At 42.0% G+C, this 19,772-nt stretch overlaps 1 protein-coding gene across 1 annotated transcript in view; it reads right to left on the bottom strand.

Moving 5' to 3' along the window:
- The window catches only part of LOC308659525 (autism susceptibility gene 2 protein-like), a gene marked incomplete at its 5' end in the record, with an annotated part of 101,766 nt that extends 83,821 nt beyond the window's left edge, over nt 1–17,945 (bottom strand). Inside the window, 2 exons of the mRNA XM_081313185.1 lie at nt 10,762–10,810; nt 17,781–17,945. Coding sequence (XP_081169311.1) covers nt 10,762–10,810; nt 17,781–17,945 — 214 coding nt within the window. The remainder of the gene's footprint in view (nt 1–10,761; nt 10,811–17,780) is intronic.
- Nucleotides 17,946–19,772: the final 1,827 nt, after the last annotated feature.

The raw sequence follows: 19,772 nt of genomic DNA, 5'->3' as shown, positions 1-19,772 counted from the left end.
AATTGCCACAATATAAAAAAGATGTTGAGATTCTAGCAAGAGTGCAGAGAAGAGCAACAAAGATGCTTAGTGGACTTTAGATAAAATGGAGGAGGGAGAAGAAGAAGAAGAAGAAGAAGAAGAAGAAGAAGAAGAAGAAGAAGAAGAAGAAGAAGAAGAAGAAGAAGAAGAAGAAGAAGAAGAAGAAGAAGAAGAAGAAGAAGAAGAAGAAGAAGAAGAAGAAGAAGAAGAAGAAGAAGAAGAAGAAGAAGAAGAAGAAGAAGAAGAAGAAGAAGAAGAAGAAGAAGTTGTTCTTCTGTTCTATATTCAAAGATGCCACTGAAGATGAAAACAACAATCCAAGGCACCACTTATCAATGGTGTCTCCTCAAAAACCAGCTCCAAGCACTGAATTGGTCACTTTTGGAATCAGATGCTCAAACAGGGAGGATCTGATTCAGTACAAATACATTTTTAAAACAGGATTTTTTTTCCTTTTAACTATGATATTATTACATTCTGGCAGTGCTTCTTTGGGAATATCTGTCATAAGCAGCCAAATGTGACAAGGCAGTCAAAGCAAGCATAGATAGGAATGTGAAGATTGTCAAACAGAGGGCTAAATCTTTACTCTGAGCCCCTGTCAAGTTAGCTGTTTAAAAAGACAAGGGGGCCACAGAGACGGTTTTCTTCTACTCCTCTCAGCTGGACAGAAGAGAAACCCTTCTAAAAGTTGGCAGAATCCCCGCCCATTTCTTCTAGAACAGGGGTAGGCAACCTCGGCTCTTTTATGACTCATGGACTTCAACTCCCAGAATTCCTGAGTCAGCTCAGGAATTCTGGGAGTTGAAGTCCATGAGTCATAAAAGAGCTGAGGTTGCCTACCCCTGTTCTAGAAGTTTAAGACTGCTTATTCTCATCGACTGGCATAGTCAATCACTAGAGAGGAATGCCACTGTTCACAGCTCCTGGTTGGAGACCACTGACTGTAGGCAATAGAAATTAAACTAGAGCAAAGCAGAGTCCTGTTCTGCTATGTTTTCACCGGAGGTGGGAAACCAATGGCTTTCCAACTGTTGCTGAACAGCAATTCCCAGTAGCCCTCTGCTACTCATGCTGATTAGAGCTGTCATACGGTGGGGCTTAGCAACACCTTGGAGGCACACAGCCTTCATCCTCCAAAGCAGATGTATGTTTTAAGTGATCAGGCAGGGACCAAAAGAGGGGAAGAGCCTAGAGTTGAGTCTCACTGAATACTGAAGTTGAACTGACTTGGGTTAAACAAAGAGAAGTATAGAAAGCACAACAAATGGCAAATGACTCCTGTGTGTGATGCAATTGGTGTGTGATGGTATGGCAGAAAAGAAAACAAAGTCCAAGAAGTGTTGTGCACCTGTGCTGTCCTGGTTATTCTGGGCTGGGTTGTTGGCTTGCAGACGTTTCGTGACCCAACTAGGTAACGTCATCAGTGCTAGTGAGTGTGCTAGTGGGAGCACACCCTACGCTCACTAGCACTGATGAGGTTACCTAGTCGGGTCACGAAACGCCTGCAAGGAAACAATTACACTCAAGAAAACAAGAACTTCACAGTTCAACTCTGAGCTGAAGATTTAGTCTGGAGGTTAAATTGTATGACGAACAGCTGAGGGACTTCAGTATGTCTAGCCTAACGAAGAGAAGGATAGGAGGTATGATAGCTAGCTGTCTTCCAGTATTTGAGGGGCTGTCACAAAGACGAGGAGATTGACTTATTCTCTAGGGCACCTGAGGGCAGGACAAGAAATGGATGAAAGCTTGTCAAAAAGAGAGACAACTTCGAAGTAAGGAGAAATTTTCTGACAGTGAGAGCAATCAATCAGTGGAATAGCTTGCCTCCTGGGGTTGAGGGTGCTCCATCACTGGAGGTTTTCAAAAACAGATCAGACAACCATTTGACTGGGATGGTATAAGACTCCTGCCCTGAGTAGGGGGTTGGACTGAAGACCTCCAAGCTCCCTTCAAGCCCTATGATACTATGCATGTATGACACAGACTCATAAAATCTTTTTCTACCTTCTATTGTTCTGGACTTCCTGGAAAGAACTGTCAATATTAACATAAGATTTGTTTTCTGATATTAAGCAGCAGGGATTAAAATCCTTTCCAACATAACTCTTCCCTTCTAAGTTATTTTATTCTATTCTACTCCTCCTTTCCCACCCCCACTAGAAAACAGCAGTCTACTAACAACACTCTACTAGCTTTTGAAGCACCTGAATTTCTACCCTGATCCTTAGCTAGCTACTCATAATCTCCACTGAAATTACCATATGGCCCCAAGATTTTCAGGAGGGCAGGGGAAAAAAAGAAGAAGCCCTCAGTCCATTGGGATGGAAATCAGGAGGCAGATCCGCCATGGACTCAAACAACAAAACAAAACAAACCGCTTATGTGCCCCGACAGCTTCTCAAGCAAAGGGAATGAAAACCCTCTGTTGACTTTAGGCAACACAAAAGAAGCCCTTAAGCTTTTCATGGGAACGAAACCCTGCAGCCAAAGAGAAGAAAGAGGTCCCTTGTCAAGAGAAGGCTATTCACAACCAAATGGATGCCACCAATCAAACCAAGTAAGTAAACAAACTAAGGAGGTTGGGAAACCATGCTTTGGTTAAAAAAAAAAGGAAGAGGGAGCAGAAAAGCAGAGATGTCTACTTTTCAATCCATCAGTGTCTATTACTTGGCTGTATCTGAAGACCTTCTCTTTTGTCAATGAACCCGTCAGGAATCTTGGGTCTCCAGATTGGCTCCCATGTCAATTTGATCTCCTTGAAAAGATGAAAGGCTTGTCAACTCAGCTTCCAAAAAAAAAAAAAAAACATTTGCCCCATACATAAGGGAGTGGCTATGTGACTTCACCCCATGTAGCTGTTCACTCCCCCACTGTGCCTTACCCGATTTTGACCTCAACATAAGGAGAAATGTATTAGTGTCTATCAAGAGAAGAATACCACTTTAGTATTTCTGTTTTCACACTCGCTTAAAAAAAAAGAATAAATTAAAATGTTTTTTTTTTAAAAAAAACAGCAATAAAGCAGGGAGGGGGAAATCCCACAGTTGAGAACTTCAAAGACATGCTAATGCGTAAAGCAGGGCTCTGCGATCACAATTAAAAATAGATATAATCCAATATACATCAAAGGCTTTTCGGAAGAAGCAGTGTAATTCCCAAGGGCTTACAGGACTAATGAGCAAGCTTCACATAGATCTTGAATCTATTTCTGAAATGAGGGAGACAGAGAAAAAAATGAGGGAGGAAAGAAACGGGAAGACGATCTATTCAAAAGCAGCATTTCCTTGATCCCAGGCCAACATCTTAACCACTACACCCCACTGGATTTGGGGCTGAGAAAGATAAATTGATCCCAAACACAGAATATCAAAGTTGGAAGGGACCTTGGAGGTCATATTATAATAATAATAATAATAATAATAATAATAATAATAATAATAATAATAATAATAATAATAATAATAATAATAATAATAATAATAATAATAATAATAGTAATAATAATATTGAGATTCACTGGAGCTGCTCCGTACCCATACTGCGGCGCTCCTGTTTTAATGTCACCAATAGTGACCTGAACATCATCTTCATCATCATCACTATCACTGTCACTATCATCTTCGGCCTCTGCAGCCTTCATTTTTACTACGCCATTTTCAGCTGCTGTGTCTTCTTCATTTCTTGTTGGGGTTGGAACCCTAACAGCTGCTTCCTCTGGTGTTTCTTCTTCATTTTCATCTTTATAATCTTTGATTATGAAACTCCTTTCCGTATACCACTGCTCTTCTGTTCCCTTCTTCCTCCCTCTCATGATCTTCAAATTTACATGTCCAACCCCCTGCTCAAGCGTGAGATGCTACATCATTGGTCCCCATTTTTTACAACTTGGCGGCCGACAAGGGAGGGGAAACAGGACCTGGATCATCACTTGTGAAAATGGAGCTGCGTGCATCGGGTCACCCGCTCACATGGCCTAGTTCCAAACAGGCCACAGGCCAGTAGTGGGTCACAACCCAGGGGTTGAGGTCCCCTTCCTTATATCATTTCAGACAAGTGGCTGTTCAGTCTCTTCTTGATATGCTCCAGTGATGAAGCACCCACAACCTCTGAAGGCAAGCCGTTCCATTGGTCTCACTGCTAGGAAGTTTCTCCTTAATTCTAGGTTGCTTCTCTCCTTGATTGAATCAATCAATCCTTGATTGCCCCTGGAGATTTTATAACAGGTCCATGATCTCCACCACTACAAACACTTTGACCACCTTCTCCATTTTTACCTGCCTAGGATGAATTGTATTTCCAAAGACAAATGATTTTATAAACTCAGAAAACCATATTAAGGATCCGGGCCAACCCCTAAGTAAATGCTCCATAATTTGCCTTCATTAATTAATTCACACACACAGTGCCAAAATTATTCTCCTGCTTCGTGGATAGAAATATTATCATTCTTCTGAGTTCTGCTCTTCTTTCAAGTCAGCCACTTAATTTGGTGCTTTAGAGAGGGGGAAGAATTTTCTTAATAATAACAATAAAAAAGTGGGTTTAAATGAAAAAAATGTCTTTTGTCACGAATGGGTAAAATGATACCAACAGCATCTCACTTACGAGTTGCAACCAATAAAATAGTAAAATGTTTGTTTTATATGGCCTCTGTATTATTTTGTTTCATGCTGTATGCCACGGGTGTCAAACTCGCCCCGTCACGTGATATGTTGTGACTTTTTTCACAATGCTGGAGTGGGTGCAGCCTCCACAAGATGCAACTGGCCACAGGCCGGCAGTTTGACACCTCTGCTGTATGCCATCCAGAACCAAGAGAGAATTGGGCAGCTGATATATAAACTAAACAAACACATAAATAAATACCGATAAATCAATGTGCCTTTAGCCACAGGAACAGCTGACCCACAAAGTGGGAACTATTTGTTCCCTGGAAGGCTTCAAACAGAGGTTGGATGATTATCTGTGAGAGTGGATTCTACACTAAAGGTGGGATTGGACTGGATGACGTCTAAGGTCTCTTCCAACTCAATGATCTTATAATAACATAACATGAAATAAGAAACCATAAAAGAAAAGCACACTCTCCTATTGGTTTGAATTATAGTTCAAATGTAAAGGTAAAGGTTCCCCCGCACATGCGTGCTAGTCGTTTCCGACTCTAGGGGCCGGTGCTCATCTCCATTTCAAAGCCGAAGAGCCAGCACTTGTCCGGGGATGTCTCTGTAGTCATGTGGCCGGCATGACTAGATGCCAAAGGCGCACGGAATGCTGTTACCTTCCCACAGTAGTGGTCCCTATTTTTCTACTTGCATTTTTACGTGCTTTCGAACTGCTAGGTTGGCAGAAGCTGGGACCAGTAACAGGCGCTCACTCTGCTACGCAGCACTCGGGATTCGACTCGCCAAACTGCCAACCTTCTGATCGACAAGCTCAGCGTCCTAACCCACTGAACCACCGCGTCCCTTCAAATGTAATTAATGAAAAGAGATAATATCAGACTTCTTGTCTATCTTAACATTTTTCCCTTCCCTTCCCATTACATTTCAATTACAATTTCGCTGAAAACTTTGGAGAGGCTTAAAACTTCAGAAAACTGCTTCCCTACTGGAGAATTCCAGATGTGTAGACTTCAACTCCCAGAATTGACGTTGCTTATTGGAAGTTGGCTGGGAAAGTTGCCAATGATGGTCTCGTGATCCTGGTACATTGTAAAAACATGCCAAACACTCAAATTTTGACCAGATGATTGTGGGGATGCTGTGATAGTCATAAGTGTGAGGTCCGCTGTGAGTTACTTTTTCAATGTTGTTGTAATCAGTCATTAAATGAATGATAGTGAATCAAGGACTACCTCTATGTGAACTTCAGGCCTGTAAGCTTACTCAGATCTTGGATAACTACATATAATTGCTGATGACCAAAGAGAAGCTTTGATTCTCAAATCTTAGTTCTTACGGCAGATGAGGGCCAACATGGTAGATCTTCCATATTCCATAATTTGGAGAACAAGAAACCAAGCCAGATATCCCCGCTGCTAAACCACAAGTACAAGCTCATATTCTGAAGAATGAATATGACAGCCAGCTCGCAAATCCTCACATCCAGAAACTCCTACAACAATGATGTCACTGATGTTAATTATGGGGAAATCGATGACCACCTTTTGCAATAAAATAAGCTCCAAAACACCTCCAAAAGAAACTTGAAATAAATGCAGAAATAACATGAGATCAAGGAGGAACTACAGAAGTCTCTTTTGCCGGGGACAAAACTTTTTGGAAACTGGAAAGCAAATCCCAGCGCATGTTAATAGAAAATATCAAAGTAACAAATGAATCTTTGAAAGAAAGACAATTAAAAATCATAATCTATGACTTTGTCCTGCATCACATTAATCCACTAGTTCATTTAACATGGTCAAAGGTGAGTATGCAAAGAGGTATGTACTTCCTTAAAGACTTACATACTTAGTGTAAGATCTGTATACATCAAAGCAGTATATAAGATGCTTGTTTTCCTATAAAAGTTCAAAGGAACCAGTGGGGCCATAGTGATTAAATGCTGAACTAGCACCAGGGAGATCCAAGTTCGAGTATCTCCTCAATCACAGAAGTTATCTAGGTGACTTGAGGTCAGTTAGTCTTCAGAGAATTTGGTATAGTGGCTGAAGGCACCAGACTTGGAATCAAGAAACTAATCTAATCTAATCTAATCCTGCCTGAGGCACAGAAACCAGCTGGGTGACTTTGAGTCAATCCCTCTTTCTCAACTCTAGGAAGAAAGCCAGGGCAAAGCCCTTCTGGAAATCATGCCAAGACTTGTCTAAGTAATTGCTAAAGGTCAAGAATGATTCAAACACATTAAGGGGAAAAAAACAACTTTCTTTCAGGGACATTTATGGTACTGATTGTTAGTGAAAGCAAAAGAATGTTCTGTACACTGTCATACACACTGGGAAGAAAAGTAGGACATAAATCTAACAAATAAGTAAGAGATACATACGCCCAAGGTTCATTACTTGTGGCCACAAAGTGATCCAAAAAAATTTCAAATAGTTGTTCCCAAAATTGTTAAGAAGACAGAAGAGGAAAATGATTAAATACTGGAGAAGTAATTAAAGCAACTGTATTGAATTAGACCTTAATTAAATTCAACTGGAATTCAAAGTGAATGCTATTCGCAAATTACGTAGACACATTGCATTTAGACAACACACCTTATCCAGTTACTGAATTAATTCATGTTTTGGGTTTGCAACAATACACAAATCACACATTAGCCTCAGATTGCTTCCTGGGTAATACCTGAAATTTGGATTTCAACATTCAGAATTCTCCAATGAGGACCATTGCTGAGAATTCTGGAAACTAAAGTCCATGTTGGAAATTGTCCAGGTTGCAAAACATGAACAGCCAGACAAGTTGGGTTCATGCCACAGAACAAACCATAAAGCACACACCCACACCCCAAAACATCAAACTAACATTAATGCTAATGAAGCTTAGCATTTACTAGATCTTAATCTGGCCCTTGTTATCTGAACCCAGAAACTTAAAATTAGAAAGGGCCAATTAAGTTACTGAGTTTAATGTCCTTTTTAGGATAGAACAGTCATCTAGAAACTAAAGTTTTTTTTAAAAAAAAGTCAAGATGGCAGCCACAACTTTATCATTGAAACCCTGCCCCTTTTCTACATGTATCACAAGCATAATGTATGTGAAAAAGGGGGGGGGGAAAGTGTGTCTGTCACGACTAGGGGTGACATAATAGCAGTCATCCAATATTTGAGGGGCTGTCACAAAGACGCAGTGGCTCAGTGGGTTAGGACGCTGAGCTTGTCGATCAGAAGGTCGGCAGTTTGGCGGGTCGAATCCCGAGTGCCGCGTAGCAGAGTGAGCGCCTGTTACTCATCCCAGCTTCTGCCAACCTAGCAGTTCAAAAGCACATAAAAATGCAATTAGAAAAATAGAGACCACTACGGTGGGAAGGTAACAGCGTTCCGTGCACCTTTGGCGTCTACTCATGCCGGCCACATGACCACGGAGACGTCCTCGGACAAGCGCTGGCTCTTCGGCTTTGAAACGGAGATGAGCACCGGCCCCTAGAGTCAGAAATGACTAGCACGCATGTGTGGGGGAACCTTTACCTTTACACAAAGAGGAGACAACCAACTTATTCTCCAAAGTACCTGAGTGTAGGACAAGAGGTAACAGATGGAAACTTGTCAAACTGAGAAGCAACCTAGAACTAAGGAGGAATTTCCCGACAGTGAGAACAATTAATCAGTGGAAGTTGTGGGTGCACCAACACTGGAGGTTTTTAAGAAGAGACTGGACAGCCATATGTCCAGAATGGTGTGGGATTTCCTGTTTGAGCGGCGGGGGGGGGGGGTTGACTAGAGGACATCCAAGGTTCCTTCCAATTCTCTTATTTTATCATTATTCTATCATTCTGTTATTCTGTTATGTTAGGTTCTTTGATGCCCCAGAATCTGATCAATGCAAAATATTACTGGTGTAGATCTGGTTCTTCTATGGAAACCAAAAGCATTTCTGGTAGAAGATTTGAGGGAGGGGAGGCTATCTGTTTAAATGGGGCAGAGTACCCTCCCCTGAATTTCACTGTGGTGTTCCTCAGCAGACACTGGATCATATAGTGACTATATAGTCATACAGGAGGAAAAACAGACTTTCTTCAAATAACAAATACTGCACTTGATTGGATAAATGGCCTAGATATTAATAAATAGAACAATAACAATAACAGAGTTGGAAGGGACCTTGGAGGTCATCTAGTCCAACCCCTTCCTCAGGCAGGAAACCCTATACCATTTCAGACAAATGGCTGTCCAGTCTCTTCTTAAAAGCTTCAAGGGTTGCAGCATTCACCACTTCCGGAGGCAGGTTGTTCCACTGATTAATTGTTCTCACTGTCAGGAAATTTCTCCTCAGTTCTAGGTTGCTTCTCTCCTTGATTAGTTTCCACTGGTTGCTTCTTGTCCTACCTTTGGGCACTTTGGAGAATATCCTGACTCCCTCTTCTTTGTGGCAACCTCTGAGATACTGGAACACTGCTATCATGTCACCTCTCGTCCTTCTCTTCATTAAACTATTTGTATTTGGACCTTTTTAAAACACTGAAAGTTAGAATGGCAATTTTTCTTTATTCAGTTGATTCATTTTTGGTGAAATACTGCCAAGAACTTAAGTCCTACTTAGACTTTAACGCTAGTGCCAGAGAAGGCCTTCAAGGTAAGTTCATGGCTCAACCTTTCCCCCTCGCCTCCCCCAATTAGAGCGGCTAAATAGTAAATCTGAATTCTTCTTAGGACAGGCTTTCAGTCACTAATCAATCCTGCCTAGAAACCGTTTTTGGATGTCATAAGATGCCCAGTTTTTCTATAAATACTGTGCTTAACCAAACATCAACTTAATATGAGAGGCTCAGTGAAGCAGAAGAGATAGAAAGATCAAATGAAGTTACAATGACCCGATTCTAAATCTTTAAAATTGCCCATCTGCAATAAAGATCTTCTCAGCTTTCCATCTCAGTTCAGGCAGTCCTTGAGCTATGACCACAACCGAGAATTTCTGTTGCTAAGCAAAGTGGTTGTTAAGTGAGCCATGCCCAATTTTACAATCTTTTTTTGCCACGATTGTTAAACAAATCACTGCACAGTTAAATGAATCATGCAGTCATTTAAGTGAATCTGGCTTCTCCCATTGACTTTGCTTGCCAAAAGTCAGCTGGGAAGACCACAAATGACAAGCACATGACTTCAGGATGCTGCAACCATCTTAAATACAAGCAGGTTACCAGCTGCCCAAATTTACATCACATGATCACGGAGATGCTGTGATGGTCATTAAGTCAGGGGTCCCCAACCCTGGGTCCATGGACTGGTACTGGGCCGCAGCATGCCAGCAACCAGTCCACACAAACAACCAAAGTCCCATCCATGGGATGCAGGCAGCATATAAAACCACGCACTCTACGGTCCATGGAAAAACCTCTCTCCATGGAACCAGTTGGGGACCTCTGTCGTAAGTCACTTTTTTTGAGTGCTGTTGTAACTCCAAACAATCAGTAAACAAATGATATTAAGTCAAGGGCTACCTATACTTACTAAATACAACCAGACACCCATACAGAAAGTCCCATTACACAGTAGTAGTGCATTCAAAATAACTTCTATTAATGTATTGCCGCAAACCTAGCTACACCCTCTTGTTATGGCCATTAACTGCACACCCACATTTATGGCAGTCTGAGAGGAATTAATGAAACCAATCATATGTTACACGGGATTGTCGCCTAGTTTTTTTTAATTGACTTTTTAAAAACAGCTCCCACAGGCAGGATTCCAGGCATAATCCTCCCTACATGAACCCTAAACGGGCATTCAACAGTAACTGCCTAACATACAAATTAGTTCTTCTTAAATCTGTACCCATTGAGCCACCGGATGGGAAGCAGCCACACTGAAACATTTCAGAAAATGGGTCCCTAAATTCATTTACCCCTAGCAAATCAGATATCACTGAATAATATTTAATGACTTTTTTTTTCCTTTTTAAGCATGGTTTCTCTTCCCCGAGTTTCATCATACAAAGAGCAGCCTAAAAAAATGAAGCAAATGTTGAATGGCAAAGAGAGGATTTATGAAGATTATATGGTGTAACAGAGAAGAGCACAATAAACAGGACTGGAGAAGGAAGTGTGCAAACTTACCTTTCTTTGTGACTGTGTTGAACAACTTTTCTGAGCTGGCATCAGAAGCCTAAAATAATAAGAATAATAATAAAAAAAATGTTAAACCCTTAAACCAATTATGGAGCAAAACAAGTAACAAATGTTATTTGTTTCATGGAATATGCAGACCAAAAAATATTATTCTTTCAAGTTATAGACAGAAAAATATCTGGGGAGGACCGAAAGCAGAGAGATGTGGGATAGGAAACAAAAGACGAACATCTACGAAGTTTAAATTTTTTGTTGCCCAGAAGATGGTGCTATTTAGCTGTGCTGGAATACCCTGTTATCTGTACATATAGCAATGTTGTGTTTTTCATTTCCCACTCAAGGAGGGGAAGAAATTGTGTAGAAATGCTTTTGTGTGGTTTTCTTTATCATTCTTCCATATTTAAATGATTAGCACCTTATAGATGTTGGTCACTGGTTAGGCATCAAATTTTAAAGGAGATACAGGACAGTAATAGTAGTTTATTTTCCAACCAGACCTCGTGTAAACATATATATTGAATTATCTGGATACATAATAGCCTCGCTTAGTAGACTGCAGAAAATTTCTTTGCAGCTCAGATTCAACTCAATCAACCGTTTTTGACTTGTCAGTACCCCAATCTCACAAACATCCAGAACAGCCGGTCTCTTCATAAAACATCACGATAAATATAATTGATTGTTCACAGGCTCCACAAGTTACATCCGTATGAACATTTTTCCCACTATATAAGGTTGGAACATACCAAGTCACAGATCAGAGTCACTATTTTAATTTCACACCCAACTCAGCAAAATACAAGTCCTTTCCCTTCAATTTGGTTGTTGTTCAGTTGCTAAGTTGTGTCTGACTCTTCGCAACCCCATGAACCACAGACCCCATGAACCACAGCACACCACCACCACCCTGTTGTCCACTGTCTCAAATTTTATTATTTACATTTATTTCTGAGAAACTTATCTAAGATACCTTTCTTCCTTGGAGCCAAATTGATGATAAAACAGGACTTCTACAGCTATTACAAGATGTTCCTTAATTAGTTTAATTATGAACCCTCTGCTATCGTCACAAATCTGACTTCACAGACCTTCTCTCCAAAAGCTCTTGGGGCAATATTTCAAACCTACAACCTAATCCAAGAATTCCTCATTTTCAAGTGAGCAAATGTACGCCAGCCAACAAAGTACATTTGATTTTTTTTAAAAGGCTAAACTTTATCTGTTAAAATGTAGAGAAGCTGAATAGATACTATCATCCACCTTGTATCACATCTTGCACTTTGCTGTGAAAAGAAGAAGCAGACTATATCTGAAAGGCTGCAAACGCCAGAGGTTTGAGTTTGCTTCGGATGCTAAAAACCAACATGATCAGAATAAACATTTGGCCATCACGTTCCCAGATGTGTTTCCTTCTAGTTATCAGTTGCATTTCTTCCCTTCACTTTTCTTAAGCACAATTCTAAGCGCATTTCCTTCACTCTAAGTCTGACTGCAGGCCATTAAGCAAAAGCGTAGAGAATGGCATTCCTTGGGCCTCCTACAAAATGGATCCAGGTAGACTGTGGTTGTATGTGACGAACCATTCCAGTAATTTCAGTCAAAAATTTCTTACCTCACCCATGAGACTTATGTACTAGCACAAGCAATGAAATATACCAGGCAGCACACTGTGTGGGTGTAGATTTGACAAGTTCAACCCTCTGCTGAATTTTATTATGGAATTTCAAAAATTATAACTACAGCTGTGGCCGAGATTTGTCACTTACCTTACATTTATGAGGGGGGGAAAATGTCCAGCCTGGCCTAGACTCCAGGCTAGTTTTTAAGTGTGTGTGTGTGTGTGTGTGTGTGTGTGTGTGTGTATATATATATATATATATATATATATATATATATATATATATATATATATATATATATATATATATATATGTATATGTATATATGTATATATGTATATATGTATATATGTATATATGTGTGTGTGTGTGTGTGTGTGTGTATGAAAATTCTTTGCATAGAAAACTAATCAGAACTTCAGAGAAGGAAGTAAGCTATACCCAAACTTATCTTCAAACAACTGAATTAAAAATAGATTAACACACTGCGTGCAAGCCCATGACAGTACACATGCCTGCGTGCACACAAATACACACACACACAAAGAAAACCATTTGTGCCTGATCCAATGTATCTTTACTCAGAAATAGATTCAGGATATAAACGAAACTGGAAAGACTGAAGGGGTGGGTGTCCCAGAAAATTACCCAAGTCATCTTGTTTCATTGGCTTCAACGGATTTCTCAACGGCTTTTGCAACCTCAAGATACAATCCAAAATGTAACACAAAATAGTAGCCTGAAAAATTGAACTGAAATTGTCAGCCTACATTTTTCTCTGTCTGTCTCTCTCTGTCCCTCTCTCTCCAAATATATTTATTCTCCCACAACATAATTTTACATATGCCATGGAAGTGTACACACAATCCCATTGTTTTTAAAAGAAAAACGGAATTAATTTCATATTGAAATTTTGTATACCAAAGGCATGTAGCTCAAACCTCCTTCAGCTGTCATGTATGAACAAAGAGAAAAAGCCAGGTTTCCTGGCCTGGCACAATTTGGTAAGAAGGGCGATTCTTGAAAAGGAAAAGCAGCAGCCCAAATTAAAAGAATCTGGTAACTGCTCTCGGAAAATATCATGCTGCATAAAAATTCCTTGGGATGTTGGCTAAGCAAAAATTGAGGTGTATTTAGTCCAGGATTAAATACAGAACTGTAGCATCTGTTGGCTATCAAGGAAGATGTTCTATGTAGGGCACAGAAAAGGATAAGAAAACTACTAGCGGACGTAAATGAGAAACTAAATCTGACCTAACTCTCCATCAAAACCCTCTTTACAAATAAACTTTCCCAAGGTCAGTCAAACGAGAAATGTGAAGATCAGTCTTTTTTCCTGGATTGAATTTGTCTTGACTTCCATCCAGGATTTGAAGGCATGAATTGCTCAAGGGTGTTTTCCACTGTAAAAAAACAAAAAAACCCAAAACCCACATGAAAAGATGTGACCGAACGGCAGAACAAAACCCTGCCAGAAATGGGAGTTTATTAGCAGGAACGAGGAAACTTTTATCATTCTCTTGGATTAAGAGAGAGCACATAGAGACACGAGTTCCAGGTGCTGTCCCATTCTGAGGGAATGGAGTAATTTCCAGCAGGATTTAAGGCTAATCCTGCAATGGCTAAAAGGGGGGGGGCTCATTTTTCTGAAGGAAGGAGTGATACATTTTGTGTTATCTCCTCTTGACCTCTTTTCACTTTTCACACTGTGGGTGGCGGGGGGGGAAGGGGGAAAGAAGGTTCCCACGTGCAAATCTGCACACACAAAAAACCTGGATGTTAAAATCAAATGAACAAAATATGTATGATTATATAAGTAAAAGATCTATGAGTAAAATATGAATTAAAATCTGATGAGCAAGACTCTTGAGACACAACAAGGAGGGGCAGGAAGGAAAATGGGGACACTGTCCATGATGAGCCTCAATCATTTTTGACCAGAACTGAACTCTCATGACCTCCAGGGACCTGAGAGAGAAACAGTGCAAATAGCAAAGGAAGGGGAGAAGGAAGAACTGTATCTGTCCTACACACCACACACACACACACACACAAAGAAAACCTTTCCCTGCCTCCCTTTCAGCCTTCTGGGCTGGGGACTGCCTTGGCTTCAAATATTAAACGTCAGCAAACCATTTCTAGGTGGAGACAAATGGACTGTGTTTGTTTGTGTGTGTGTATTCTTCTCTTCCATCAAGGAATGCACTGCCATAAAGGCAAAGTGTGTGTGTGTGTGTGTGTGTGTGTGTGTGTATTTGTGTGTAGAGTGTATCTATTTCCTGTCCAGACAGAAAAGGCTGGCGCTTTTTCTTGGCATATGCCGACGCCAAGCACTTGCAAAAACATCAACTCTGTCCTGACATGAAAGGCTTTCTTTGAAAGCAAGCGTGATCCAACCCACTAAGCCGCCTCTTGTATAAAGTGAAGGTGGGGGGGGGGAGAAGAGAAGATCACCCAAGCCGTAATTAAGGGCTGGGAGACTGCTTTGCATCAAGGCACTGCTGTAAGCTCTCTGTGGCTTTTTAGCCTGGTGCAGGGAATCTCTCACCCCCATCAACACAGAACTGGGGAAGACAGAGGTGAAAAAAGCAGACCAGCTGCTTTTCCATCTCCCCCCCCCCCAATCTAAGGGAACCCTTGCAGTATTTCTTTCATGGAGAAGGAGCAAAGAGACAGTGCGCCCCCACCCCCTCTTTCTTCACATATACCGATTATGCTGCCTGTTGGTGCCACTTCTCCACCTGCCTGAGGTCATCAGACATGGGAACACAACAGGGCAGGTAATAAAAATGACCCACATGCATATATATATATATATATATATATATATATATATGTGGGAAGAAATGGGCAGGGATTCCCAACCAAGGAGAAAGTCTGGGGAACTATTGGATCAGCATTTCTGGTTCAAGTCCTACCCTCAGCTCTGGCAACTCAGGATTTGTTTGGGCCAATTATATCTCTCAGCCCAATCTATCTCACAGAGTTGTTGCAAGGGTATGTATGCTGCCTTGAAGTCTTAAAAAGTTGGGACTTAAATGTCAGAAATAAAACACAGAGGCTACCAGTGGAATATAAAGCTGGACTGAAAACTAGCTTTGAATTGTCATTCAAGCTCAATGGGTGCCTTTGGGGTAGTTCCTATTCCTACGGGGATCAACCTCTCAGGGTTGTTGTAAGGATAAACCAGTTCTTTTTTTTTTTTTTCAAAAAAAAGTTTTAAATTTCAACAAAAGGCAAAATATAAAGAAAGATAAAATTAGGAGTCAGGAAAAAAAACAGGATTGCAAAAAAGGAAAAAAAGGGAGAGATGGAGGAAAATGTCCCACTTTCTTCAGCACAAAATGTATTAACAATTAAATGTATTAACCTCTCACTCTAAAACCAATAATAATACACAATATTCTATTGCCATAAACAGTCCTAATGGCCAAATCGGAAAATTACAGTTTCATGTCTTTCAGTTTCAAGCGAGATAAAATTAGATAAAATACTTCTGAAGCATTATGGTTTGCCGATCTTAATAGAATGTAGAGCACAAAAGGACTATCCCGGCTTAATCTAAGCATACACCAGGAAGCAACTTTGCAGGAACTAAAATAATTCTAGAAGCTGGAGACTGCGCCCCAGGATTCTAGGGGCACCATTCAAAGTTCAGTTTCAAGGTTTTTTTTTTCAAATGAAACGTTTTTTTAAAAAAAAAACCTAAAAAAAACTAATCTCAAAGACTCTCAGCCACTAAAGCTTGTCAAATGAAATAAAATGTACAATTTTCACAAATGAAAACTTGTCTCACAGCTTTTCGCCACAATGAAACGGTGCTGCTTGCAAAAAGCCATGATCATTGGCGGCAAACAAAAAAGGTTTAAGAAGAAAATACAAGAAGGTTTCCCCCCCCCCCCCTTAATTATCCTGCCTTTCTTTGGCAAAAGAAAGAGGGTTTGGCTCTATGCAGAATTCAACTCTGATACCCAGTTTGGCCATCCGGAGATGGGCTGGACAACAACACGACCTTATGCAATACAAGAACATAGTGCTTTACAATCCGGTAAAACCAGCTAACCTGAAGCAGACAATCAAGCAAAAATGGTAACTCCAAATGTTTATAACCAAAGAAAAGACCTCAAAACCTGCCTGTCCCTGGGGCTCTTCATTACTGGTAAACATAAATCAAAGAGCTTATCCATTAATCTGTCCACCAGGAACCTGGAATGACTACTGCAATCAAAACAGACTGCCGTATTTCTAAGGATATATCCAGAATGTGGTTTGCTTGCTTGCTTGCTTTGACTAAAAACGACTAGGAACAATCTTAATGGAAAGGCTTCAGCCCCGGGAAAGGAGAATAAAGTCCTAAGACTTTTAAGGAATTCTCCATTCCAATTCTTCCAGCTCCTATCCTTTTGAAGCTCCGAGAGCCATCCGCAAAAGAAAAATGCAGGAGACAAGAAAGGAAAGCAATACAATAGTTTGGGATGTTTCCCCTACCACCACCACCACCACCACCACCACTACTCCACCCCTGGAACTGTATCTCCAATCTTGCCATGATCAAACGGAGAGTGGAAGAAATTCCAGCCAAGAAACCCACAGAGACAAAAGATAGCCCACGCACAAAGCCAGGTTATTGAGAGTCGCTCCATTTTGCCCTTAAAAGCGAATTTACCTGATCGTCCGGCGGGTTAAACAACCCAAGTGACAGCCGACAAGTTCATGTCTGGGAAGAGAAGCCGAAAAAGAGTCAGGGAATCTTGTCCAACTCCTCCTCCTATCCGTCCAGTAAGAAGCACTTATTCCCAAAAGCAAAACCAAACTATTCCGTCCAAAGGCGAGTCCTTCCCAGGAGGGATCCCAGCGCGCTCGGCCATTCCGGGAGAAACGGCGGCGGGAGAGACTTAATCGCGGGTCCTGCGACGGCCGGGGAAGGGAGCGCAAGAGAGAGGCGGCTAATAAAAGGGGAGGGGCGAGGATCGAAATCAGGGACCGCGCCGGGAGATCCCAGCCAGTAGGACAAAGGGAAGCATGTGCGCCCCAAGGCGCAAAAAGAATCGTTTGGCACCGTGCGCTCCGGAGAGGCTCCCGGCGCCCAAGAAGGTTACGTTCCCGGAAGGTTGTCTCGCCGCCTCCGGAGGGAGGCCAGGCGTGGAAAGAGGGGACGAAGAAAGAGGAAGGGGGAGTATCAGCCCCTCCAGCTCCGCAGGGTCTCACACAAAGCGGCCGGCCGCCCGTCCGTCTCGCCGTCTTGCCACCGGCCCCGATTCAAGTGAATTCCATTGGCACCAAGGCGCGCCGGCGGCCAGGCGATCTCATAATCCGGAGCCAGCGTCGACCGTGGCCCTTAACCCAAAGCGCTCCGGCGGCAACCCGAAGCCCCCGTCCCGCGCCCACCAGCGCCGGCTCCCCTTTGCCCTCCGACAGCTCCGCAGTCTCCCTCGGCCGTCTTTCCACCGTGTGAGCCAGTGGCGTTTCCTCCCTTGCCCTGCCCTGCCCTGCCCCGCCTCTCGGCCCGCCCCCCGTCGCCGCTTGGCTCCACCGCCCGGTACCTCCCCCCATTCATCTTCAGAGCTCGGGGAAAATCCGAAGTGCTCTCATGGTTAATTTTGAAAAGGAAAAAAAGAAAAAAAAGGGGGGGGGAGGAAGAAGCGGGACGCGAGAGGGGACCCTCTCTGGGGAAGCTCCCGCCGGCGGATCGTTAAAAAATAAAAATAAAAGACCCGCTCCAACTCCTGTACTCCACCGTTAGATTTCTTAAGGGCATCAGCCAAATGCTGTCGGCGCTCTTTGGAACATGGACGTTTCATTCATAATTAGTTTAAGCTACTTTGGAACCTCAGAGCCTCCCTATTCCCACCTGGTTCGCCAGGTTAGGATTACATTACTGGACCAGGTGGCGCTGCAAAAATGCAAGCGACCGCTAGGTGGCAGAAAGGAGTCAGGGTTTTCTGGATCTCTGCAGGTCATCTAGCGATCGCCCGGATTTTTACAACCCAAAGCTGGTGTATTGATCTGCTAGATAAGGAATAGCTGCGCTGCCCTAAGTTGTGAACGCTGGTAACAGAACCACAGGTTGACAAAGTTGGAAGGAGACAGTTACTCAGGTTCAGCAACTTCAAGATGTGTGGTCTTCTACTCCCAGAATTCCCCATCCAAAAAGCCTTAAAAATGCTTAATTAGCCTAATAAGATATGTTCTTGACAAATCCATGTTAACTTCTATTAATTACAGGAGTTTGGAAACATGTGGGCTAAGATTAACCCGGCAAGAGATCGAATAATCCTTCACCTTCTGTTATCAATCTTCTTAATTTCTGATCTTTTTTAAAAAAAAATGTTAAAAACTAAAAAAAAATACAAGGCTAAAAAGAGCAGAAACATCAAGCTAAGAGGAGATGTTAGTAACAATGGCGCCACCTCAGAATTTCACCAATTCCTTGAGTTCCCCAAGCCCGATGGCATAACCAGGCCTTGAGGGATTTCTGGAAAGTCAATAAGGATGCCAGTCTCACTTCTGTGGGGAGAGAGAGAAGGATGCTTCATAAAGTTGGTACCACAGCAGAAAAGGCTCTGCCCCTAGTTGACAGGGTGTATAACATGCCATTTCTATTGGATCTGGTTGGATGGGCATATCCCATATATTTCCTATTAGTCTTCTCCTTTGCATCCTATGCATAACAGCATAACAGAATTCGAAGGGACCTTGGAGATCTTCTAGGTCAGGGGTGTCAAACTGCCAGCCCGCTGGCTGGTTGCATCATACGGAGGCCGCACCCATCCCAGCTCCGGCAAGGCAAAAGAAGTCACGATACACCACACCACATCATGTGACGCGGTGAGTTTGACACCCGTGCTCTAGTTTAACCCCCTGCTCAAGCAGGAGACAGTGGGCCTATACCAGGGGTAGGCATCCTTGGCTCTTTTATGACTCATGGACTTCAACTCCCAGAATTCCTGAGTCAGCATAGCTGTCTCAGGAATTCTGGGAGTTGAAGTCCATGAGTCATAAAAGAGCCGAAGTTGCCTACCTCTGGCCTATACCATTTCACACAAGTGGCACTACTACTGGTAACTCCCCTCTTAGTTTGTTTTACATTCTCCTTCTTGCTTTTAAAATGTGATATCCAGGATCGGACACAGTATTTCAAGAGTAGGGTCATCAGTGCAGAACACAATAGATTATACTATTACAGTATCCTGTATAATATACAGGTATTCCATAATTTGTGACCACGTGGAATCAGAATTTTTGTTGCTAATCAAGGGAGTTGTTAAGTGACTCACACCTGATTTTACAATCTATTTTACCACCGTTGTTAAGTGAATCACAATTAGCTGTTCAATGAATCGTGTGGTCATTAAGCAACTCTGGCTTTCCTCATTGATT

This window comes from Vipera berus (assembly GCF_964194415.1).
Source record: "Vipera berus genome assembly, chromosome: 1".
In the NCBI taxonomy this organism is placed as follows: Eukaryota; Metazoa; Chordata; class Lepidosauria; order Squamata; family Viperidae; genus Vipera; species Vipera berus.
Note: the sequence above shows the minus strand (reverse complement) of the source record. Positions and strands in the feature narration are given on the sequence as shown.